The sequence below is a fragment of the Hyperolius riggenbachi genome, chromosome 5 (assembly GCF_040937935.1).
Source record: "Hyperolius riggenbachi isolate aHypRig1 chromosome 5, aHypRig1.pri, whole genome shotgun sequence".
Classification (NCBI taxonomy): domain Eukaryota; kingdom Metazoa; phylum Chordata; class Amphibia; order Anura; family Hyperoliidae; genus Hyperolius; species Hyperolius riggenbachi.
In genome coordinates this window covers 36,153,617-36,178,572 of record NC_090650.1, presented here as the reverse complement: position 1 = coordinate 36,178,572, position 24,956 = coordinate 36,153,617, and the positions used below count along the sequence as shown (strand labels likewise).

Genomic DNA, 24,956 nt, shown 5'->3' with positions numbered 1-24,956 from the left:
ACTGGTGGCCGGTGCGTTCCCTGAATGGGTATTGACAGGAACAAGGCTTCTAAATCAGCTCAACAGACATGTATATATTTAGCCACCTTCCCAGCCTTCAATACTTTGATTGGCCGTAAAATGGGAATTCCAAGACTTTTTTTTTTTTATTCTATTTATCAGCTATCTAGTGTATGCTGATAGAGCATGGAAACACCATAAAGTGAAATGATGTCAGATTTTAGGTTGTTTTACAATTTTATTTATTTTCTCTGCATTCAATTTTTTGGAGGACTGTTTATTTTACTTCAAAGCATATCATTTAAAGAGGAACTCCGGTGAAAATAATGTAATACAAAAGTGCTTATTTTTTACAATAATTATGTATAAATGATTTAGTCAGTGTTTGTCCATTGTAAAATCTTTCCTCTCCCTGATTTACATTCTGCCATTTATCACATGGTGACATTTTTACTGCTGGCAGGTGATGTCAGTGGAAGGAGATGCTGCTTGCTTTTTTTTTGGCAGTTGGAAATAGCTGTAAACAGCTGTTATTTCCCACAATGCAACAAGGCTCCCACAGTGTCATGTCAGTACCTCAGTGCTGTGAGGCGCTGACATCACGCTGTCAGGGCCGGTTTTGTACTCTTTAACGCCCAAGGCCACTGTCACCAGCCGCCCCCCTTCGGTATAGGTAGCGAGATGACCCCTCCCGTCCAGTATAGGTAGCCCGATGACTCCCTTAATTCCTCCTTTTCCCACCCCTTCTTTCAGTATAGGTAGCCACAGCAGCCATCAGTGTCACTCATTGCTCGTCTCCAGTGCAGAAGCTTCCTCTTCCTTTCTGTCTCCAATGCTACCCAAGTCCAGAGCCGCTGGCTACAATGCAAACATGCACAGAGAGCAAGGTGGCTGCTGCACAGGCGGCTGGCAGCAGAGTACCGTGGTCAGGCGCTCGCCTGATTTCCCTGCATTGCAGCATTTTTAAGCTTGCCAATGCTGCACCAGTTTAGCCTCCTGCTTTGGTGCCCTTGCTCCTGTGGTGCCCCAGGCCATGGCCTAGGAGGCCTTGGCCTAAATCCGGCCCCGCACGCTGTGGGAGGGGTTTCACCACAATATCAGCCATACAGCGCCCCCTGATTATCTGTTTGAAAAAAGGAAAAGATTTCTCATGGGAAAACTGCGTCGCTTGTGTTCTAGAAAACAAAAATGGCATATATAGACAATTTTTTAAAATGCGGATGCAGTGTGTCTCGTCGTGCGGAGGAGTTTATGGAACTCTATGCAAAAATATGTGTACATTATATGAAAATAGGGATGCACATTCAGATTCCGCGGGATTGAAATGTCATCATTCACGATCAGAATTCAGAAATCGGAAAACAGAAATCCACAGAAATCCCATTTACCGCAACTCGTTCATTTTAGCCCAATCACGGAAGTGGGAAGCAATGGACCAATCAGAGAATACATAATTTTTCAGCAAAAATCGGATCACCCCGATGATTGATTTTCTATTTTTCCGATTTTTTTGTCTTTCGTTTTTTTGCATTTGTGATGCAAAAAAATGACTAATAAAATACTCCTCGGATATCCGAAAAATGGGAAATTGGAAAAAAAAACATTAATTGGCATTGGCAGACATTGGAATTTCCCCACAATCGCAAACGGGCTTTTCCGACCATCCCTCATAAAAAATGCACACAGTGTGAGAGTTTGCCCTCTCACTTTAAAGGATCACAATCGTGAAAATTGTCAAGTACACGCATACAAATAAGAAGTACGTTTCTCGCAGAGTAAAATGAGCCATAAATTACTTTTCTCCTATGTTGCTGTACAGTAGGTAGTAGAAATTGGACAGAACTGACTGATTTTGGACTAGCCCATCTTCTCATGGGGGATTCTCAGGGTTTTGTTTAGTTTCAAAAGCACTTAGTGAATGGCAGATGCTCTATCCAACTGTCAAAAAATTCTATGGTGAGCAGGGAGGCTGGCCAGCATCATTGTATAAATCCTTTTCAGGGAATGTTTTAATAAAGAATAAGTGCCTTGCTGAGAATCCCCCATGAAGAGATGGACTAGTCCAAAACATGTCGGTGCTGTCAGATTTCTACTACCTACTGTAAGTGACAGCAACATAGGAGAGAAGTAATTTTTGGCTCATTTAACTCTGGAAGAAACATACTTCTTATTTGTATGTGTTTACATGTATTTTACATTTTTTGCGATAGTGGTCCTTTAAAGAGAACCCGAGGTGGGGTTCTAAGAATGATATCTGCACACAGAGGCTGGGTCTGCCTATACAGCCCAGCCTCTGTTGCTATCTCAATCCCCCCTAGGTTCCCCCTGCGCTCTGCTATGCCCTTATAAATCACAGCCGCGCTGTCGACACGCAGCAGGCTGTGTTTACCTCTGTATTGTCACTCTCACCGCTCCCTCCGCCTCCGGCATAGCTCCGGTCCCCGCCCACATCCCTTCCCTCCAATCAGCGGGGAGGGAAGGGACACGGCGGGGACCGGAGCTAGGCAGGAGGCGGGGGGAGCGGTGAGAGTGACAGTACATGGGGGACAGCATAGCGCAGGGGGAACTTAGGGGGGATTGAGATAGCAACAGAGGCTGGGTAGTATAGGCAGACCTAGCCTCTGTGTGCAGATATCATTTTTAGAACCCCACCTCGGGTTCTCTTTAAGGAGAATTTCCAGATAGGCGGGGGATGATAAGAGAAATAAGCCCTGCGATGTCACTTTTGGCCTCGTCAAGCAGCATCGCCGTTTCAGCCCGAGAGGCCTCAGTCAGACTCCTGACCCTCCCAGACTGAAGAGTTGCAGCATACAGCCTTTAAAGAACATATTTACAGGCATTCATCTTGTGTACTCGGGTTTAATTTGAAAGCGAAGTCCACCAAGCAGGCTGCGCTGCGGCGGTAAAACAAGCTTTTAGACTAAGTGGCCTATTTCAGCCGCTATTCCAGCCGCTCACAGCAATAATCAGACGCAGTAATAATGAGTTATTATTTTTCTATACATAGATGGGGGCGATTTGGCTTCGCAGGCAGATTAATGGAGCCGCGGCTGAGTGAAGCGAACTTTGCGACCCCAGAAAGAGATGATCTTTAATTGACTAGTTGTCACTCAAAGCCCTCCTCCCTGCCTGCTGGTGAAAGGCACTCATTCTAATTAAAAAAAGGAGCATCAGCCAATCACAAATCACTTTACCTGACAGCAGTGGTGTCTTATGCAGGCCATGTGACTGGTGAAACCATTGTGGATCATGTGACTGACCTGGGTCGTAACTACAAAACATGGGGTCCCCCAGCAAAGCTTTGAAGCGGCCCCCCTGTGTTCACAGCCTTTTCTTGCCTGTGTGACCCTCGCAGCCTGGGGGTGCATCTTGTAAAGGTCATAAGACAAGTGTGGCCATCATAATCGCACATCTATAATAAGTGTAGCCGCAAACCACCTAATCTGAACGATGGACCCCTTTATCAGAGGGAGTGAAGTAATAGTTGGTCCCCCCTTACAGCGCTGCCCCCTCGCGGTGGAAGGGACTCCTCCTTTATGCCCCTGCATGGGACTGCTATAGGCCAAGAGGCGTGTCAACTTTTGTTGTCAATATTACTGGTGTATGACTTTCGCATAAAGATATTTAAATTGGGAATTAACCCTGATATCTCCAAATAAACCCCCAGTTAGTTTTAACTGGAACTTATTAAAAAAAAAAGTACTTTAGTTGCCTCACATTTCTATGCAATCGTTTTGTTTACCCCGCCGAATTAAATATGAAAGTCTACACTTCATTCTATAAAATAACACCTCCAACCCCCCTCCCCCCCCCCCCCCCCCCCGGGTCCATGTGGCACATGTGTCTGTCTGGCATGCATGTGCAGGACGTGGGCGGTCTTCTGACAGCAGTGAAGGACAGGTGCAGGTTACGGGCATGCGTGCGTTGCGAGGTGGGGTCGCGGCTGTGGCCTAGCATGTGTTTATTAGGCAGGCATATATATATATATATATATATATATATATATATATATACATACATATATATATATAAATATATATTGCAACTCCCACAATGCAATGAGGTTCACAGTCAGGAAACTGTCAGGGCCAAGTCAACGACATCATGCTGTGGGAGGGGTTTCACCACAATATTAGCCATACAGAGGTCCCTGATGATCTCTTTGAGAAAAAGTAAAGATTTCTTGGGGGAAAGCGGGTATCAGCTATTGATTGGGATGAAATTCAATCCTGGGGAAAAGGTCCTATTTAACTACTTCAGCCTACAGGGTTGAGAATTTTTTACATCTGAGCAACTTTCACCTCCCATTCATTTGCCAATAACTTTATCACTACTCATCACAATGAATTGATCTATATCTTGTTTTTTTTACGCCACCAATTAGGCTTTCTGTGGGTGGTACATTTTGCTAAGAGCCACTTTAATGTAAATGCATTTTAATAGGAAGAATAAGAAAAAAACGGAAAAAAATAATTATTTCTCAGTTTTCAGCCATTATAGTTTTAAAATAATACATGCCTCCATAATTAAAACTCACGTATTGTATTTGCCCATATGTCCTGGGTATCACATCGTTAAAATTATGTCCCTATCACAATGTATGGCGACAATATTTTATGTGGAAATAAAGGTGCATTTTTTCAATTTGCGTCCATCACTATTTAGAAGCCCATAATTTAATAAATCATATTGATATACTCCTTTGACATGAATATTTAAAAAGTTTAGACCCTTAGGTAACTATTTATGTATTTTTTTTTTATTGGAATTTTTTATTTTATTTTTTATTAAAACTTGTATGTGGGTATTTTTTGGTGTGGGAGGTAAACAGGGGATTTTACATGTGTAAAAATTAATTTTATTCAATGTACGGTGATTTTTGGTGTAGTTTGCTATTTGGCCACAAGATGGCCACAGTCAAAAAGTCCTGGGAGCGATCGAGCTCGCTCCCAGGAAGAAGATAGAAGCAGGGGAACTTTTTGATCTCAGAAAAGCCGCAGCGTCTGAAGAGACGCTGTCGGCTTTTCTCCGGGGGGGGGGGGGGTCCGATCAGTGAAAGGGATTTATAATCCCGTTTAATTGATCGCTGGGCAAACTGCCCCCAGCGGGAGCACGCACGGGGGGGAGGGGGGCGCGGGAGCGCGCGCGACCCTCGGGAGTGCGCGCAGCCTAACTGGACGAAAATTTTCGTCCAGTTAGGCTGAAGTGGTTAAAGGACCTGCTGCTAACGTCTTGGTGACACCAAATATCACAGGGCAGCTTCAGAGGCCAGATGAAATCCATGTTGAATGGTGAGAGCTGTTTTGTTGGCACAAGGGGGACTTAGGGCCCATTCACACTAGGGCGGTTAGTGGGTGATTCTCGCTAATCGCTGAAGCGCTAGCGCAATTGTAATTATATAGCAGTGATCTCACAGCCGCGATTGTTGCCAGGCGTTTTGCGATTAGCGGCAATCACAAAACGTGTTGCCTGCAGCCTTTTCCAGCGATTCTGGAGTGATCGCTATACAGTGCTTAAAAAAGTGCTGATTGCGATCGTCGGGTATCGCCAGAGTGTACAGTGATTTTACCGCACTAATTACGGTACAAACACTCGCACAAAATGGTAGCGCTAAGCCCTACTGGTTTTGCCACCTCAAGTATGAATGGGCCCTTATGCAGCATTAGGCAGGTATTTTAATGATATGGCTGATTGCTGTTAAAAAGCCTTATTTCTCTATAAGGCTTCTATGTTTGCAAAAAAAAAAAAAAATGATGTTTTTCCCAATGCTCTTTGCTTTTCAGGAAAATCATGGCCTTCTTATTTTTTGTCAACAAACAAGCATATTCCTTTCTCTCCCCATTCCTGATATAGCGGCTCTCTTTCCTTTCCTGATCAGTCACAGGTGCTCAACACTGCCACCTAGTGACGGAATGTCATGCAGAAGCAGCTGCATCTATTCTCCGATTAACTCATTTACCTGCAAAAATAGAAAAGGCTGAGGACACATTGTTTGATCTAATCAACACTTCTCTGGACATTGAAGTGCACAAAATACAAACAGCGCAGAATAAAGGATGCCATTAGGCTTTACTGATAGTCATTGTCTGTCGAGCGCTGTAGAAGGCACACCGCAATTAATTGGTCAATGTCCCTCAGCCCTGGGTCATCCTGACTCACAGAAAGCCGTGATTCATAGAACGACGTTGATGCTTGTTTACCGTAAAAAATGCAAAAGCTGTTAGCCAGACTTTTACACCAAATGTACTCCTATAAAGGCGCCCACCTAGCATAGCGCCATAGTTTGTTTTTTTTAATTTAAGCCCATACCGTGGTGTAGTGATTAGTGCTCTTGCCTTGCAGCACTGGGCCCCAGGTTACAATCCCAGCCAGGGCACTGTCTGCATGGCGTTTGAATGTTCTTCCCGTCTCTGTGTGGGTTTCCTCCAGGCACTCTGGTTTCCACATCCCCAAAACATACAGATACGTTAATTGGTGTCCCCCTAAATTGGATATATACACTACACAATACGTACATAGACATATGACTGTGGTAGGGATTGGATTGTGAGCCCTTCTGAGGGACAGTTAAAGAGAAAACGTCATTTTCAATGGAGTTCCTCTTTAAGTGATAAGATGATATACAGAATCTTCTCAAAAAATTAGCATATTGTGATAAAGTTCATTATTTTCTGTAATGTACTGATAAACATTAGACTTTCATATATTTTAGATTCATTACACACAACTGAAGTAGTTCAAGCCTTTTATTGTTTTAATATTGATGAGTTTGGCATACAGCTCATGAAAACTCAAAATTCCTATCTCAAAAAATTAGCATATTTCATCCGACCAATAAAAGAAAAGTGTTTTTAAAACAAAAAAAGTCAACCTTCAAATAATTATGTTCAGTTATGCACTCAATACTTGGTCGGGAATCCTTTTGCAGAAATGACTGCATCAATGCGGCGTGGCATGGAGGCAATCAGCCTGCGGCACTGCTCAGGTGTTATGGAGGCCCAGGATGCTTCGATAGCGGTCTTAAGCTGATCCAGAGTGTTGGGTCTTGCGTCTCTCAACTTTCTCTTCACAATATCCCACAGATTCTCTATGGGGTTCAGGTCAGGAAAGTTGGCAGGCCAATTGAGCACAGTAATACCATGGTCAGTAAACCATTTACCAGTGGTTTTGGCACTGTGAGCAGGTGCCAGGTCCTGCTGAAAAATGAAATCTTCATCTCCATAAAGCTTTTCAGCAGATGGAAGCATGAAATGCTCCAAAATCTCCTGATAGCTAGCTGCATTGACCCTGCCCTTGATAAAACACAGTGGACCAACACCAGCAGCTGATATGGCACCCCAGACCATCACTGACTGTGGGTACTTGACACTGGACTTCAGGCATTTTGGCATTTCCCTCTCCCCAGCCTTCCTCCAGACTCTGGCACCTTGATTTCTGAATGACATGTAAAAGTTGCTTTTATCCGAAAAAAGTACTTTGGACCACTAAGCAACAGTCCAGTGCTGCTTCCCTGTAGCACAGGTCAGGCGCCTCTGCCGCTGTTTCTGGTTCAAAAGTGGGTTCATGCTTCCATCTGCTGAAAAGCTTTATGGTGATGAAGATTTCATTTTTCAGCACGACCTGGCACCTGCTCACAGTGCCCAAACCACTGGTAAATGGCTTACTGACCATGGTATTACTGTGCTCAATTGGCCTGCCAACTCTCCTGACCTGAACCCCATAGAGAATCTGTGGGATATGGTGAAAAGAAAGTTGAGAGACGCAAGACCCAACACTCTGGATGAGCTTAAGGCCGCTATCGAAGCATCCTGTGCCTCCATAACACCTGAGCAGTGCCACAGGCTGATTGCCTCCATGCCACGCCACATTGAATCAGTCATTTCTGCAAAAGGATTCCCGACCAAGTATTGAGCGCATAACTGAACATAATTATTTGAAGTTTGACTTTTTTTGTTTTAAAAACACTTTTCTTTTATTGGTCGAATGAAATATGCTAATTTTTTGAGATATGAATTTTGGGTTTTCATGAGCTGTATGCCAAAATCATCAATATTAAAACAATAAAAGGCTTGGAACTACTTCAGTTGTGTGTAATGAATCTAAAATATATGAAAGTCTAATGTTTATCAGTACATTATAGAAAATAATGAACTTTATCACAATATGCTAATTTTTTGAGAAGATCCTGTACTCTGTAAAGTGAAGGAAATGGCAGTGCTCCTATTTAGGCTACAACTGAAATGACACTGAAATGACTACCAACAGAGATGTGCAATGCCCCCCCCCCCCCCCTTCGAGACTTAAATAAACGCCTTAAATTTAAAACAGATGCAAACTATGCACTAAACCCTGAGGCCTCTTTCTCACCAAGACGTTGCATTTTAGGGGACGTTATAGGTCGCATAACGTGCCCCTAACGCAACGCTTGGTGGTGTTGGAGGAGGAAGCCAGAGTGAGCCGTGTTATGCAGCTCTTTATGTGCTCTGCGCAGTACAGACTGCGGAGACCACGTGATTGTTCCGATCACGTGGTCTCCGTGGCACTGATTGGCTGGCGGGACCACGTGATTCGGAGTGTTCCACTCTGCATCACGTGGTCCCGCCAGCCAATCAGCCACCGCTTCAGGAAGATAACACTGCAAGTGCAGTGAATATTAAGTAGCCATGTGGCTGGCTACATTAGCGGACTCTCCCCGCCTCCTCTCCTGCAGCAAAATATACAAAAAAGGCCATTACTGAGCATGTGCACACAGTCTAACCGTATAACGCACAGCAAGCTGTACTTTCCAATAACGTGCAGCGTTACAATGTTACGCAACGTGGGCACTGTGAACAGCCCATTGATTTTTCATTGTTGTGCGTTACTCTGCGTTACAGGCTGCTCTAACGTGGGACTTTAACGTCTCACTGTGAAAGCAGCCTAAACTAGATAAAATTGAATGTAAACTGATACAAATGGATGCAGCTAGCCACAAGTAGCAACAAACAGCACGCTAGCAATTTAACAGAGTGCAAACTGTTTATTGAAAGCTAACGCCTTCCATTTGTGTTGAATGCGAGTTGCGTTTTGGAAGTTTTGCCATCTCCTCCTGTTATACTCTGTACAGTGCTGCGGAAGATGTCGGTGCTATAAAAATACTAAACCTAATAATATTCATCTTTTTCCCTGAAATGTTTTATATTAACCTTTAGCGATAACAGGAAATCTTTGGCGTTATAATGTCACGCTGTTTTAATGCCACCAAAGCTCGAGCGCCAGCAAATATTGCTTAGAGAATTAATAGGGAGGTCTGCTGTACGTCCACTTTTGCCGCGGTGTAGGCAGCGGCCTGTTCATTTGTGTAATAATCAGCTGTTTTACAGGGGGAAATCCCGCAGGATCTCCGTTTCATTTCATCGCTGCCATCATCCCGCTTGGCGTAATTATGAATTGATTGAATCTGTGTTCTCGCTGGCGATTCCCGAGATTAGTCCTGAATTGAGACCTTTCTTTTGAAAAAAAATAATAATAATTATATTACTTCTTAAAGGAAAGCAGAGCTGAGGAAAAAAAAATGTATACATACCTGTGGCTTCCTCCAGCCCCATGCGCTCAGATCCCTCCCACACCACCGTCCTCAGTCTTCTCCGTTTTCTGTACCGGGTCCCGTAACTTCCTCCAGTCGTGGACAGTCTGACGCAAGTGAAGTGCGCTATTAACAAATCTCTCCAGCAGCCACCAGTGAGATAAGTAGAGGGCGTACTTCTCTAGCGCAGACTGGCCGCGACCGGAGGAAGTTACAGGACCCGGTACAGAAGACAGAGAAGACTGAGGACAGCAGCGTGGTAGCGATCCAAGTGCATGGAGCTGAAGTAAGCCCCAAGTATGTATAAAACGTTTTTTTTTTTTTTCCTTGGCTCTGGTACACTTTAATCTCCTGGGCGATAATCCCGAGCTGAGCTCGGGGTATATCGCGCAGGAGGATTTCTCAGGCCCTGGTTTGCCGATTTGCATAATTTTTTTTTGTTACACACAGCTTGCACTTTGCTAGCTGTGTGTAACTTTCGATCACCGCCGCTCGCCGCCGATCCACCGCTACCCGCCATGCCGCGCAGCCCCCACCCCCACCAGACCCCTTGTGCAGCCTGGCCAATCAGTGCCAGGCAGCGCTGAGGGGTGGATCGGGATTCCCTCTGACGTCACGACGTCCATGACGTCAGTGACGTCATCTCACCCCGTCGCCATGGCGATCGGGGAAGCCCAGCAGGAAATCCCGTTCTGAACGGGATTTCCTGCTTACTCTGATCGCCGAAGGCGATCGGAGTGGGTGGGGGGATGCCGCTGCGCAGCGGCTATCATGTAGCGAGCCCAGGGCTCGCTACATGATTTAAAAAATAAAAAAAAATTAAAAAAGTGCTGCGCCCCCTCCTGGGCGATGCAATTGTATCGCCCAGAGGGGTAAAGCAGCAGCAGTGGAGTATTGTACTTTCATAGCCATTAGTAAAAGCAAGAAGTTTTGAATCAGGATGATACCATTTATTGGCTAACTTAGAAGCAAAGGAGTAAGCTTTCGGCTATGAAGCCTTCTTCAGACTAAGGCCTGGAACCCACTAGGAATTACGGCAGCGCTTTTAAATAACGCCAGCGCTGTGTGCAGCAAATGCTAGGGTGATTGCGATTTGAAGTGCTGTATAGTAAACTGTACAGCATTTCTGAATAGTGTTTTTTTTTTTTTAATAATGCTTACCTCCATAGCTCCACCCTTAAAGTAGGAGGCCATAGGTGCTTCTCTAGGACCAATCAGAGAAGTGCCTGTGACCTGTTCTGCTAGGAGGCGGGGCTACAAAAGAAAGCCGGACATCGGGACACCGTTAAGTATAATTAACTTTATTTAAAACTCCAAATGCTCGCTCCCCAAATTGCTGCAAAATCGTTTTTTAAAGCAGTTTTGCAACACTTCGATACACAACATTCAGTGCAAACACTCTCAAAATGCTGCATGTCCTGCGACTGCAATTAACCCTGATCGTAATTGCACTGGTGTGTTCCCCACCATTAAAGGGATACTTAAGTCTGGCCAAAAAAATGAGTTTAACTCACCTGGGGCGTCCCTCAGCCCCCTGCAGCTGATCGGTGCCCTCGCAGCTCCGTTCCGCTGCTCCTGGACCCGCCGGTGACAACTTCCGGTTTCGCCGTCACCGGCCGACAGGCATGGGAACGCGAGTGATTGTTCGCGTTCCCAGCCACAATAGCACCCCCTATGCGACTATTGCGGCCTTCTTGCCTCAATAGTCGCATAGGGGTGCTATTGTGGCTGGGAACGAAACCGGAAGTCATCACCGGCGGGTCCAGGAGCATCGGAGTGGAGCTGCGAGGGCACCGATCAGCTGCAGGGGGCTGAGGGACGCCCCAGGTGAGTTAAACTCATTTTTTTGGCCAGACTTAAGTATCCCTTTAAGATACATTGGCAAAGTGTTTTTTGGAATCGCCAGCAATTGTCAACGATCCAAATATGCTGCCAAAATCACCCTAGTGGGTTCAAGCCGTAAGGCTTCACAGCCGATAGCTTACTCCATTTCTTCTAAAATTTCTTAAAGTAGAAAAGGGCTACGGACAAAAACTGGGAATACGTACAAAGTAAGCATAACTATCTTTATTCAAATTTTCAATCACTCACCCCCAAATTGCTGCAATATTGCGTCTCAAAGGGATTTTGCAGCACTACTATACACAGCATTGAGCGCAAAATGCGGCATGTCCTGCTGTTTTGACTAGCCCTAATCGCAATCGCACTACTGGGTTACCCACCACTCACTTTCTTTGGCAAAGTGTTTTTGAGAATCCCAGTGGGTCTCAGCCCTAACAGATACATTTTCGTATGCCCAGAAAACAAAGTAAGGGCTTATTCACACTGCAGGCGTTTTCTTACTTTTTTCACGTACGTGTGCTTTTTAATAACGCCCCCCCCCCCCCCTTCTCCGAATGCTGGTGCAATGAAGGTCTATGAGAAGGTTTCCGGGTCAAATAGTTCACTTCATGACTTGCGTCAGGGAGTGAATTAGAATAAAAGCTCGGGAAAAGCACTTACAAAAAGTACTTTTAACAAAAACGCATCGTCCACCCAAGCGTCAGGAAAGGAAAAAAAATTGCCTCAAAAGAAGGCCAACGCGGACAAACACGCGAACGGAACACAATGTGAACAAGGCCTAAAGGTGGCCACACACCATACAATTTTTTAAATATCTGTTCAATTTAAGAATTGCAATCAATTTTTCTGACTGATTGTAACATTTCAAAAATATGACCAATGTACCACACACCTATGTTCAATGTTTTCCTCAATTATGATAAAAATTATTGGAAACTGACAAAATTGCTAGGGTCTGTATATAAATAATTTGACAATCTAACACACACCATACAATCTTTAGGAAGATTGAAGTAAAATATCTGGCATTCCGGATCAATAAAAATCAAAGAAAACGGAAAATCCGATCGGATTTTTCAGTCGAATGAAAAAAAAGTTTTCGATTTTTTCGGGAGATCGGTTTTTATCGAATTGGCGTAAAATCGGATAATTTTGTTGTATTGTGTGTGGCCACCTTAAGGCAGCTGAAATAATATTTGCCAATAATTCTAGCAATGGACAGATCATTAACTAAAAGGGTTGGCTTATGTTTTCAATAGTAGGTATCTTTCACTTTAAATGACGGTACTCTTTTGTCTTCTAAAGTTCCTGGATTGATTTTTTTTTATTTTTTTTATTTCTCATGTTTCTAGAACTTTTCCTTTGATGTGTTTTAGAATCATCAGATAATTCACTGATCAGAATCTGTCAAATCATCTAAGGCAGCTAAAAAAGAACAGTGCGTAATAACGTGATGTGATTTTTTTTCCCAAACGCGGGTCCTGCAGCATTTCTGAGGAGATACAGCCTTAAAGTTGTCTGAAACTCCGACATAACATTCAATAAAAATGTGTTTTCCTACTTTATTACTCATACAGTTATCATATTTTCATATTTGCTTTTGTGCATACGTAATATTGTCTGTTTTGTCAAATTACAAGTTTCCAAAGTGTAGTTTATTGTGCCCTAAAAGCTGTCATTGCATTTTATGCAAACTGTTTTTTATTATATATTAACATCTTCTAATGAGCTATTTTGAACTGTGTGTGTGTGTGTGTGTGTGTGTGTCTGTGTGTGTGTGTCTGTGTGTGTACCACAGAGAGCTTCACAGAGAGCTCCTTTTCACTTGTTACACTGCGTTTACACACATGTATCAACATTGGAATGCAAACCAGGATACTGTTATCTCCAGTTTGGATGCAGATTTGAAGCTGAATAGCAGGGCAAAGTGCTTTGTTTAACCTTTTCAGTGATGTTCTGTTAAAAAAAATTCTGGGATAGTAGCTTTCAAGCTGTGAGGAATCTTTTAGAGCAAAGTAGAAATGCTGAGTTTTAGACCACTTTAATGTTAAGTAAAGGAAAAGTGGAAAATCGCTCTAAAAAGAGCTAGAACACAGCGATTTTGCAAGCGTTTTTGTGACACAACCAGTACACTAAAAGCTGTACTGTACATTAAAAAAAATGCTACACAAAAACGCTCCAAAAACACTAGATATAAATAGAAAATCGATAGGCACATGCCTGAAATCGTCTTGAAAAATCACTTCAAAAAGCTCTGAGTGTTTGCGATTACGCTAGCGCTTTTTGGTGTGCACTGGTCAGACTTCTATATTGTACATTTGCACTTCCACCCTCCTCCACAGAAAACAAGGCAAACCCTCCATCTGTTTCAGTTCACTGGCTAGATGAAAGGACAGGCCGCAGAGCCCGTACCTGTCCACATTCATTTCATGCACCGGTAAATCCAGCGTGAACGTGGTCATTGTGAATAATTGTGTGTGGTCGCCAGGTTCATAGCAGTGTCTGCACGCCGGGGATCCCTGCAGCTTCGTGCTGGGAAGAGGTGACAGAAAACGAGGATATTCCACTGCTAATTACTCAACAACGGTTTATCAAATATTAAAAAAGAAAAAAAACAAAAACATATGGGTTGATTTTTGAGTCATCAAGCTGGGCTGCTAAAGCAGCACAGCTTAATGACAGGAGCGCAAGCTCAGCGCACGCTATGCTGTGGTAGCGTGCGCTGGTAGCTTACACTCGCTCCCAGCACTTTGATTGGCCTAGTAGGCTGCCTGTGTCAGGCAGCCTACTGAGTCAATCAAAGTACGGGATCACGTCCATTAAAACTGCTGGTCCAGCCGGGGCTCAGGGCGGGCTCAGTGGAGAAGCCATTAATTAGAAGGAGCGAGCGTAAATTACCAGCGCAGGCTATTGCAGCATAGCGTGCGCTTAGCTCGCGCTCCTGTCATTAAGCTGCGCTGCTTTAGCAAACAGCAAACATAAACAAATAAGAAGTACGTTTTTTTCCAGAGTAAATTGAGCCATAAATTACTTTTCTCCTATGTTGCTGTCACTTACAGTAAGTAGTAGAAATCTGACAGAAGCAACAGGTTTTGGACTAGTCCATCTCTTCATGGGGAATTCTCAGGGATTTATTGATTTTCAAAAGCACTTAGTGAATGGCAGTTGCTCAGTCCAACTGCCAAAAAACTGTGTAGCGAGCAGGAAAGTTGGCCAGCATCATTGTTTAAATCCTTTTTAGGGAATATCTTTATAAAGAATAAAAGCCTTGCTGAGAATCCCCTATGAAGAGATGGACTAGTCCGAAAAATCTGTCGCTTCTGTCAGATTTCTACTACCTACTGTAAGTGACAGCAACATAGGGGAAAAGCAATTCATGGCTCATTTTACTCTGGAAAAAAAACCTACCGTATATACTCGCATATAAACCGACCCACCCACTTTTCCCTTAGAGACCGGGAAAAAGTTATTGACTCGCATATAAGCCTCCACCCCAGTATAGCCCCCTCCACAGTAGCGTGATGTTCCCCCAGTACAAGTCAGCCCTCCTCCCCATAGCTAGATGTGTCCCAAGGATGATACAGCTGTGTCTCAGGATGCCACTAGATGGCATCATAGGTATGAGACACAACGATTGCCACACAGGAAGAATCCCAGATCATTGCACCGCTGACACGTTGCTTGCACACTCCGCTCCACAAGCCAGGGGACACAGCAGAGAGCCAGCTGGCAAGAGCAGGATTACTAGTGCACAATCCTTACACTCCTCTGCTAGTAACAAAACCCGCTCCACCATCTGTTCTGCTCCACTGACTCCTACCCATTCTGCTCCACTGACTCCCATCCGTTCTGCTCCACTGAGTCGCATATAAGCAGAGGAGGTAACTTTTTAGCACATTGTTTGTGCCTAAAAATTAGGCTTATACGGGAGTATATACAGTATTTCTTATTTGTCTACGTTTGCACATATTTTAAATGTTACAATTTTTCGCCATAGTGCTCCTTTAAGCATCACTACACTAATGCTATGAACATGTTCTAGTTTAGTGCTGGAAGTTCTGTAGGTTGAACATTTTTCTGAGGTTTTTTTTTAGTAACTGATCCTGCATAATAGGCTACATCCCAGCGATGGTCCATTAGCATAGCCGCGCTTCCCCCGTGCCATCGCGCATGCATGGGCGGACAGATGTATAAGAAAGCCGGTCTGAAATTAGCGTCGGGAGAGAGTGAAGAGTTCTGACTTCCTCTGGCAGCGTGAAGCTGAACCGAACATTATTAAATCAGGCCCCTTGTTTTACAGTACTGTGGTCTAAGTGCAGGAGTGACAGTCATTTTAAATAAGGTTCCTGAGGGATAGATTCCCGAAAGCAAGTTAACTCTCGAGACAGGAGGTGAAAGAGAAGCAGCTGGAGAGGAAACCGAAGTGATGGAAGCTGGGGTGTTATTATTTTATTTAGGAAACAATAGATTTTATGTCTTTTCATCATTTCAAAGGAGAACTGCCCAGAGATGGAATAAGATGTAATGGAACCCCAGACAAGGTGGATCCAGGTCCTTTTGGTAAGCTGCAGGGAAGGAAGAGCAAACGAAAATGGCAGGTGCGCCCCTTGACTCCCACTAGGTCCCAAGCACCTGCCTAGGATGCCTAGTGGATGGCAGCTGAATAGAGTACTGGTTAAAGCAGTAGGATTAGCCATTTTATGCCAGGGGGAAAAAACACATATATAAGTAGGTAAATACTTGATCTACTTACATAACAGGTGTATTGTACTGTCCACGTTTTGATTTCAGTGAATTTTATATAGTAAATGAAGAGAATTGTGTTCCTGGTGGGGGCCATGTCTTTTGCCCACAGTTTGAGGCTAAATCCTGATGTCATTTCTGCCCTTTACTTTTTTTTCTTTTCTCCACCAATCGCTGAGTCACCTCAGCCTTGCTTGTAAACACAAGTGAGCAGGGGATCGTGTTTCAGATAAGCAGCTAAGCAGGGAAATAAATGGAAGAGAAGAAATATATTATAGATAAAAAGAACCCCCAGCATGCAACTGTTTGGAACTGACTACTAAAGGGCCAGTGCTCCTTAAGTATGTGATAACTCCAAATCATAACAGCAGAAAACGTTTTGAAAGATTTGAATGCAGGATTAGCATCTTTATCACTTAATACACTCAGACCAGTTGCTGTTGAAATTAGATTTTTATGGTGACACTCCTGCTTTAAAGAGAATCTGTATTGTTAAAATCGCACAAAAGTAAACATACCAGTGCGTTAGGGGACATCTCCTATTACCCTCTGTCACAATTTCGCCGCTCTTCGCCGCATTAAAAGTGGTTAAAAACAGTTTTAAAAAGTTTGTTTATAAACAAACAAAATGGCCACCAAAACAGGAAGTAGGTTGATGTACAGTATGTCCACACATAGAAAATACATCCATACACAAGCAGGCTGTATACAGCCTTCCTTTTTAATCTCAAGAGATCATTTGTGTGTTTCTTTCCCCCTGCAGCTATCTTCCACTGAAGTGTCAGGCTGTTTCTTCCTGCAGAGTGCAGACAGCTCTGCCTGTATGTAATTACTCAGTATGTGAAAGCCCAGCCAGCTCAGAGGAGGATTTATCCAGATTGTAAAAGATAATAGAGCAGAGAGAACCTGCCATAATCTAAATAACACACAGGCAGTGTGCAGAGAGGGGCCAGGAGGGGGGAGATGCATCACAGAACCACAACACTGAAGAACTTGGCAGCCTTCCAGACACAGGCTGACAAGTCTGACAAGAGAGAGATAAGTTGATTTATTACAGAGACGGTGATAGTAGAACGTGCTGCAGTAAGCCAGAACACATTAGAATAGCTTTTGGAACTTGTAGGATGATAAAAAACAGGATGCAATTTTTGTTACGGAGTCTCTTTAAGGGCACCACCTCTGACATAGGGGTCCAGACTCCAGGGTTGATGTCTAATGCGTGGGGCAAGGAGGCTGGGTAAGCCTCTGGGTTATCCAAAAGGTTCCTGCTAATAAAGCATCTATCTTTTCTTTTCTTTCTGTTTGTTTTTTTAATTTACAGGTACACCTTACTTGTGCTTGAAATGTCTTAAAATAGAGCCCTTATCAACAATGCAACTCCAATACTGTAAGTTTGCTGTGCTGACCCACACTCCCATTTATAAAACTGATCTGTCACCTTCCCCAGCACAGTATGACCTGTGTCTATACTGATAGAAAATTAGCCGCAGTGTGTGCTGATCTCTGTTGGAAAAATCTGCTTCAAAAGTGCTGTTTTTTTTTCTATCTTTGCCTTCTTCTCCGTGTTTGTTGAGATCCAATTATCACTTCAGCAAATACTGAGTACAGGGTAGTAAGAACAACTTATGAGTAATTTCACATTGTGTGCTTGAATTTTAAAACAGGGTCAAATTCACTAACATAAATATAGTGAACTTTTTGGTTACATCCCCTTTTAAGACATTTTATCTTACGTAAAGTGGTATAAAACTCAATATTACATTTTAGTTCAAAAAGCATTGAACAGAACAAAAAAACATAAATCAGAAACATAAAAAGATTGGTCCGATGTCATTCCAACATTTCATAGCAGCTTATTGATAACATTACTGGTTGCAGGACAAATTAGCAGATTGTCTTGTAATTAAGTAATTCATGAGCAAACAAAGTAGAAAAAGTTCTCTGCTCCTTCTGGAGCAGTCATTTAAGTAGGGCAATGGCAATGTTATCAATTAGCTTATGAATGAAACAGAGGATTAAGTATTAACCCTTCCATAAGCTTAAAAACCATTTACTGTATACTTTTTTTTATTTACCTATTAGTTTTATACTGTGATTAATGCTTTAAACTATAGATGACATTTGAGCTTCATCCTCCTGAGTACTCAAAGACTTTAAAATTCAATACCAGGAGCAAAAAATAATTACATTTTCCTAACCTATGAGACAAACAGCCCAAAAGGCTAAAGTTTAATTTGACATTGTCAGTGATCCTTGTATAGACTGACAATTGAAAATGGCACTTAAGCCTTTTGGATTGTTCATCTCATTCTCCCGGTACTGCAGACTAATGTACAAGATGTTCTGCTGCTTAGGTCTCTGCCACACCCCCCTCTTCTCAAAGAAACAAATGTGCTGTTAAATGAGTGGCTGAACACCCAACTACCATCAGGATTCCATATTTGTATTGCATAACTTATTCAGGTATTGGGTGGTTTTATTATACTGTTCAGAGTTGTAGTTAAATCCATAACCCAAAACTGTGATCACATGACCCTTTTTCCTTCCTGTCTTGGAACTCTATGTTGGGGGTAGCTTTGTGTGGTTTCCAGACACGACTTCTTAAAGTGAACCAAACCATTTAGATATGCATGCCAACAATGAGGTTCATTAATTTAAAAAAAAACTTCAATTTTAACTCTTCTTTTTACATTTAAAGTTTTGGCAGAGGGTTTTATTACCTAATATCAGGCAGATAAGGACTGGTGTAATTATTTTATTGCACACATTAGCAGAGAGAAAACAAACAATAGTGTGTGTGTGTGTGTGTGTGTGTGGGGCTAGATCGGACACTGTGCTTCAAAGAGTTTACAGAAGTTACAGATGCTTACTTCACACCTTCCCCTGGATAAATAATGGGTAGATAGATGGGGAGGGAGGGGCTGGCAGCTTGTATAGCTACTAGAAACCAGGGAAAACAAGTAATGCTTGGTTCCCTTTAAGGTTTTGAGAGTTTAGAGGGACCCTGTAATGACCCTAAACTTAAGATATATACTTACATCAAATGCTGTGTTCTACCTAATCAGCAATTGTAGCATCTCTGGTGTCAAGTTCCATGTACATCCAACCATCAGCATGGGCAGCACGGTGGCATAGTGGTTAGCGCTCTTGCCTTGCAGCGCTGGGTCCCCGGTTTGAATCCCAGCCAGGTCAACATCTGCAAGGAGTTTGTATGTTCTCCCTGTGTCTGCGTGGGTTTCCTCCGGGCACTCCAGTTTCCTCCCACATCCCAAAAACATACAGATAAGTTAATTGGCTTCACCCTAAATTGGCCCTAGACTATGATACATACACTACACGATATAGACAAATAGGACTATGGTAGGGATTAGACTGTGAGCCCCTCTGAGGGACGGTTAGTGACAAGACAATATACTCTGTACAGCGCTGCGGAACATGTCGGCGCTATATAAATACTTAAATAAATAAATAAAAATGGTCACACATAGCTAGAACTATGTAGTGGTCAACTTCACCCCTCTCCATGCACACTATGCCATCATTCCTTGCCAACCTTCCTCTCCTGCCCCATCTGATGGTCAGATTGGCACAAAGTTGACACTGGTAAATACTCTACTGGACTAATGTGAATTGGGTAAACGATGAGACAGTCAGCACCCTATGTGGGGTTGGGTTTCATTTATTTAGTTTGGGGTCACTATAGGGTTCCTTTAAGGGGCATTATATTGCTACTTGCAATGCAGTCTGAGTCGCCCATACCAGGTCTACCAGGTCTACAAGCAGGCTGTGCTCCAGATTGCTTTATAAAAAAGATGAAAATATGTTTTAATCAATCTTTACGTCTGAACTAGATAGGCGGTGCGTGCGCATAACCCTTGTGGTTCTATTATTTCCTAAGCCCTACACTTGAAATATAATTGACCTAAACACAAGAATTCCATATAACAATTTTAAATGGGTAAAAATAGCAAATAAGGCAAAAGTGCAGAGGCAGCTTATTTACAAGCATAATGGCAGAAATGACTTGGATTGGGCATCACTGAGCTCCCAACTGGCCAGGATAGGAACTGGCAGGGCATGCTGGTCTATGTTGTTCCTCAACATCTGTACGTCTGCCCCTGCCAAGTCCTGCCATGCAGGCAGCATATGCTAACATCAACAGCAGATTACTGTATTGTGACTTGGCATCAGTAAATTTAGGTTAATCTTAGTCTAACCCGAAAGAGTTTGCTTCCAGTACTCAGAATCTCGGCTTTAGCTGGGGGCTTAAGCCATTACACAGCGTGAGGAATCTTCAACAACAAGCTGCAGCAGCCAATCAACTTTCAATTTTCAGCCTTTACATTGGGAGCAGTTTCGGTTGGAGTGGCGCACGGCACTTTGTAAAGAGTGGTCAAAGTGTATGCTACCTGCTTGAAGCCTTAAAGTGCCTTTTTTGTTACAAATTTGCTCATTTCAAAGCAGATCGGTGAAAAACAAAAATTGCCTGTACAGGATTTGGAAGTATCAACGACGCCATTTAAATTTTACATGAGCCATGTGGGCGAAGCTACGAACCAGCCACAAATAGCTGCCGAATATCCACATACAAACCTCATCGTGTTTTTATCGTTTTTACTGTACTCCTCACATGGCAGCCAGGAAAATGCCACCCTGCCTTGGTGGGCAACTAATAACCCCACTGGAAGGAACTAATAACCCCCCTCCCTTGCTGGGCAATTAACCCCTCCCCCTCCCGGAGGGAACTAATAACCCTCCACCCTTGCTGGGCAACTAATAACTCCCCCCTGGAGGGAACTAATAGCCCCCCTTGTGAGCAACTAATAACCCCACTGGAAGGTACTAGCAACCCTCCTGAGGGAACTAATAACCCCATTTGGTGGGCAACTAATAACTTCCACCTACCGGAGGGAACTAATAACCCCCCTTGGTTGGTAACTAATAACCTCTCCCCTCTTGTTGGGCAACTAATAACCCCGCTGGAGAGAACTAATAACCCCCCTCTTAATGGGCAACTAATAGCTCCCCTGGAGGGAACTAATAACCCCCCCTTACTGGGCAACTAATAGCCCCCCTGGAGAAAACTAATAACCCCCCCTTACTGGGCAACTAATAGCCCCCCTGGAGGGAACAAATAACCCCCGCTTCGTGGGCAACTAATAGCCCCTCTGGGGGAACTAATAACCCCCCCCCCTTACTGGGCAACTAATAGCCCCCCTGGAGGGAACAAATAACCCCCGCTTCGTGGGCAGCTAATAGCCCCCCTGGAGCGAACTAATAACCCCCCCTACTGGGCAACTAATAGCCTCCCTGGAGGGAACTAATAACCCCCCTTACTTGGCAACTAATAGCCCCCCTGGAGAGAACTAATAACCCCCGCTTGGTGGGCAACTAAAAAACCCCGACCTGGAGGGAGCTAATAACAACCTTGAGGAAATTAATACCCCCCATCCCCCGGGAGGCCACGTATAACTGTGTAAATGAATGCTGCTTTGATAAGTATGCTAGGATGTTGGAACACCGGCATTGGTAAAGTTACAAGTTTCTATATAAAAGCATTGGGGAACAAAATAAGTAATGAATCCAATTTACAAAGTTGATTATTGTGCTGCTCTTGTTTAAATTGTGAACTTGGCCAAAAAATAAATTGCATTTTGGTGGTGTTAGAATTCTAAACACACCAAAGGGAATAACACCACTAAAAGTGTAGACTGCTTGCTCATTGGGTAATAATATATTGTCTCATTTATCTTATCGTTGTCATACTGTCATTGAACATCCCCCATTGCACCCCCAATGCAGTCGCCAACCCATAACTCAGAATAAAAGGTTTTCAGAGCCAGTGAGTGCAGGCTGACAGCTGAATCGGACAGGGTAACCTGCCAGGTTGTCAGCTAGCCAGAGTAAGTCAAACCCACTAAAAGTCTACTGAAATTATTGAGTGATGGCTGAGTTTTTGCAAATGCTACAGGCGGCAGTTTTAAACAAATGTAAAGACACGGTTTAGCTTCTCAAGGTCAAAAAGTATAGGTGATCTTTTTGAATCACGTATTTAAAGGGAACTTAAAAGGTGGGAGGGATATGGAGGCTGACATGTTTATTTCTTTTTAAATAACGCACATTGCCTGGCTGTCCTGCTGATCCTCTGCCTCTACAACTTTAAGCAATAGACCCAGAACAAGCATGCAGATCTGATGATATTAGCTGTATACTTGTTTCAGGTGTGTGATTTAGACCCTACTGACCAGAAAGATCAGCAGGACTGCCAAGCAACTGGTATTACCAGTAGTTAAAAGGAAATAAATATGGCAGCTTCAGGTTCCTTTTAAAGTAAGTAACATCAGAATTAACCACACCTATCACCTTCCAAAATAAAACCATAACTAATCTCCGGAAGTCCTGACTGTATCTTTTTTTTTTTTTCAATTGCTATCTCAATTTTGTTTGCAAAGAGAACAACATTTTACAGACATACCCACTAGCAGATTTTAGAATGACTCTGAACGCTTGTTCCCATATGGTGAAAGGAGGTAGGATTTCCGAAAACAGAGAGATATTAGTTTGGATATTTTCCGCATGTCAAAGTAATGGGTCACTGCTGAGATATGGGCAGTTGCTTAAAAATTTGGGTCGGAGAAAGCAAGAGAGAGCGAACGAGAGAGAGAGTGTTTGTCACACGTCTTCAGCTTAATAAACACATGCATTGGACTTACTCTGTCAGGCTTCATATGATACGGCAGAAAATAATGCTTGTTCACTTGAAGATGAGCACAAAGAGTTTTAAGAAGTAGCAACTAGCAACGCCGCTTATCTCCAAGCCCCCACATTTAAGAACAGGCGCCAAGCTCTGACGTAGAACCGCCAGCTAAAAAAACTAAGCACATGTATCTTGTTTAACAAATCTGACTGGCTTTGATTACGGGGCAAGTGATTGAAAGAGTCAGTTTAAGTATTTATCAAGAAAGTGCATGCCTGGATCCATTAATAATGGGATCCAGGTAGCTTGCTGGCAAGCCAGGATGTGGATCAATACAGCTGTAATATCAATTTCCATTGATTTTGTGCTTTTTCTGAAGGAAAAAAAAAATGAAAATGCCTCCCTTCCTATACACAGGAAACTCCATTAGAATATTCATTCAGGAAAATTACTTTTGTCTGCAAGCGCCACTAAGTAGTTCAAACACGATATGCTTCTGTATCCTGCCCATGGCTATATATATATATATATATATATATATATATATATATATATATATATATATATATATATATATATTTCTGAGCATATGCACCAATGCCACACAGTGCAGCCTTTTTGGGAATTCACAAATCCCTTCATTGGAGGGGGGGAAACTCTGTGAGCATGAAAAACAGTCATCTACCCCCCCCCCCCCCTCCCACCTCCAAAAAAAGTGCCAGCTGGGCATGCAGCAACAGCATAAGGCTCAGGTGGAGCATCGGGCAAGCCTTGCCCCCAGCAACACAATAACAGCAGCAGCCCACCACCACTAGATATTAAGAGTGGGTAACCCTACCGTTAAGGTGGTGCCCGTCTTGCACAGAGGTCCTCTGAAGACTCCCTTGATGCTACGGAAGTGCCCATTGCTGAGATGAGTGGAGCTGATCACAAGGTAGTAGCAAGCCATACGGTCCACAGTCTCCCATAGGTGGCCAGGTAGGGCATACGAGGGCCAGGTTAGCACTGGCAGTGGCTGCTAAGTGCATAAAACAGCCTCTTCAGGTCCTCCAGAGCTCAGATTCCATAGAAGGACCAGAGATCCTCTAAGCTGAATTGGGAAGGTTCCTGTTTACCTTCTGTGTCATAGTTTGTAGTGCTCGGTGTTTTGGAGCCCCCTAGCACGGCATAGAATGTTAGTGCTAATGATTAATAATAATAATAATAATAATAATAAATAAATAAAGGCTTTACAAGTGTCTCTGTCTCTCACTCACTGTTGTTAATTCTCCAGCTGTGAGTTTGAGGAAAGCACAATCCAAAAAAAGCAGAAGAGCCAGTCCAGGCTTCAGCCCAGTGGTAGTGGTGCTGCCTAGCCTGCCTGGGCTCCCATGCGGCGGTGCTCCGGCTGCTGTCCGCGGTGCTGAAACAGGCAGCGCATCCTGAACGCCTCTCGCTCTGCCGGAATGTCAGCGCCAGGCGCCGCTCATCTCTCTCTCTCTCTCTGCCGAGCCTCAGTGCAGAGAGGGGGGATATCCAAGCCTCTCCTCCGGCAGAATCAGCGCTGATCCAGCAACGTGCTGCTGCCCTTTTCTCTGCCTCTCCGGCTGCAGCAGCCTCACGTAGACATCCTCCTAGCATTCAATGACACTAATTTGCTGTGTTAACTTTCTATGTGTGTGTCTGCGTGCTTCCATATGCTGCTCTCTCTCTCTCTGTGTGTCGCTATGCTGAAGCTTTGTGACTGGGCTTCATACTCCACCCCCAGTCATTCCTCTCCCTCTCTCTCCTCTCCCTCTCTCTGCCTGTCTCTGCTACCTGCCAGTTTCAGCTCCTGCTCAGTAGTAAGCAGTAGGCAGGCATGGCGGCAGCAGTAGCTCCCAGCTGGCCGGTGCATTGATCAATTCAGCCCTAAATAGCATGGAAAGGAAGTGAAAAAAAAATAATAAGGGACCTGGAATCAATGGCTTTTAGATTGCAAAACAGCACACCTTGTACAGGGCAGTGGGAAGTAAATGGCTAGGCATTGTGTGTGGGTGTGCAGTGGTGTAGCAATAGGGTGGTGCAGAGGTGGCGACTGCACCAGGGCCCCTGGACCAAAGGGACCCCCTCCTTTCAGTGGCGTAGCTA

At 43.7% G+C, this 24,956-nt stretch overlaps 1 protein-coding gene across 1 annotated transcript in view; it reads right to left on the bottom strand.

The window, feature by feature from the left end:
* The window catches only part of ZNF804B (zinc finger protein 804B), a 475,183-nt gene extending 450,634 nt beyond the window's left edge, over positions 1 to 24,549 (bottom strand). The window contains exon 1 of the mRNA XM_068235488.1: positions 23,686 to 24,549. Within this exon, the coding sequence (XP_068091589.1) occupies positions 23,686 to 23,796 (111 nt within the window). The 5' untranslated portion in view covers positions 23,797 to 24,549. The remainder of the gene's footprint in view (positions 1 to 23,685) is intronic.
* Between the last annotated feature and the right edge of the window lie 407 nt (positions 24,550 to 24,956).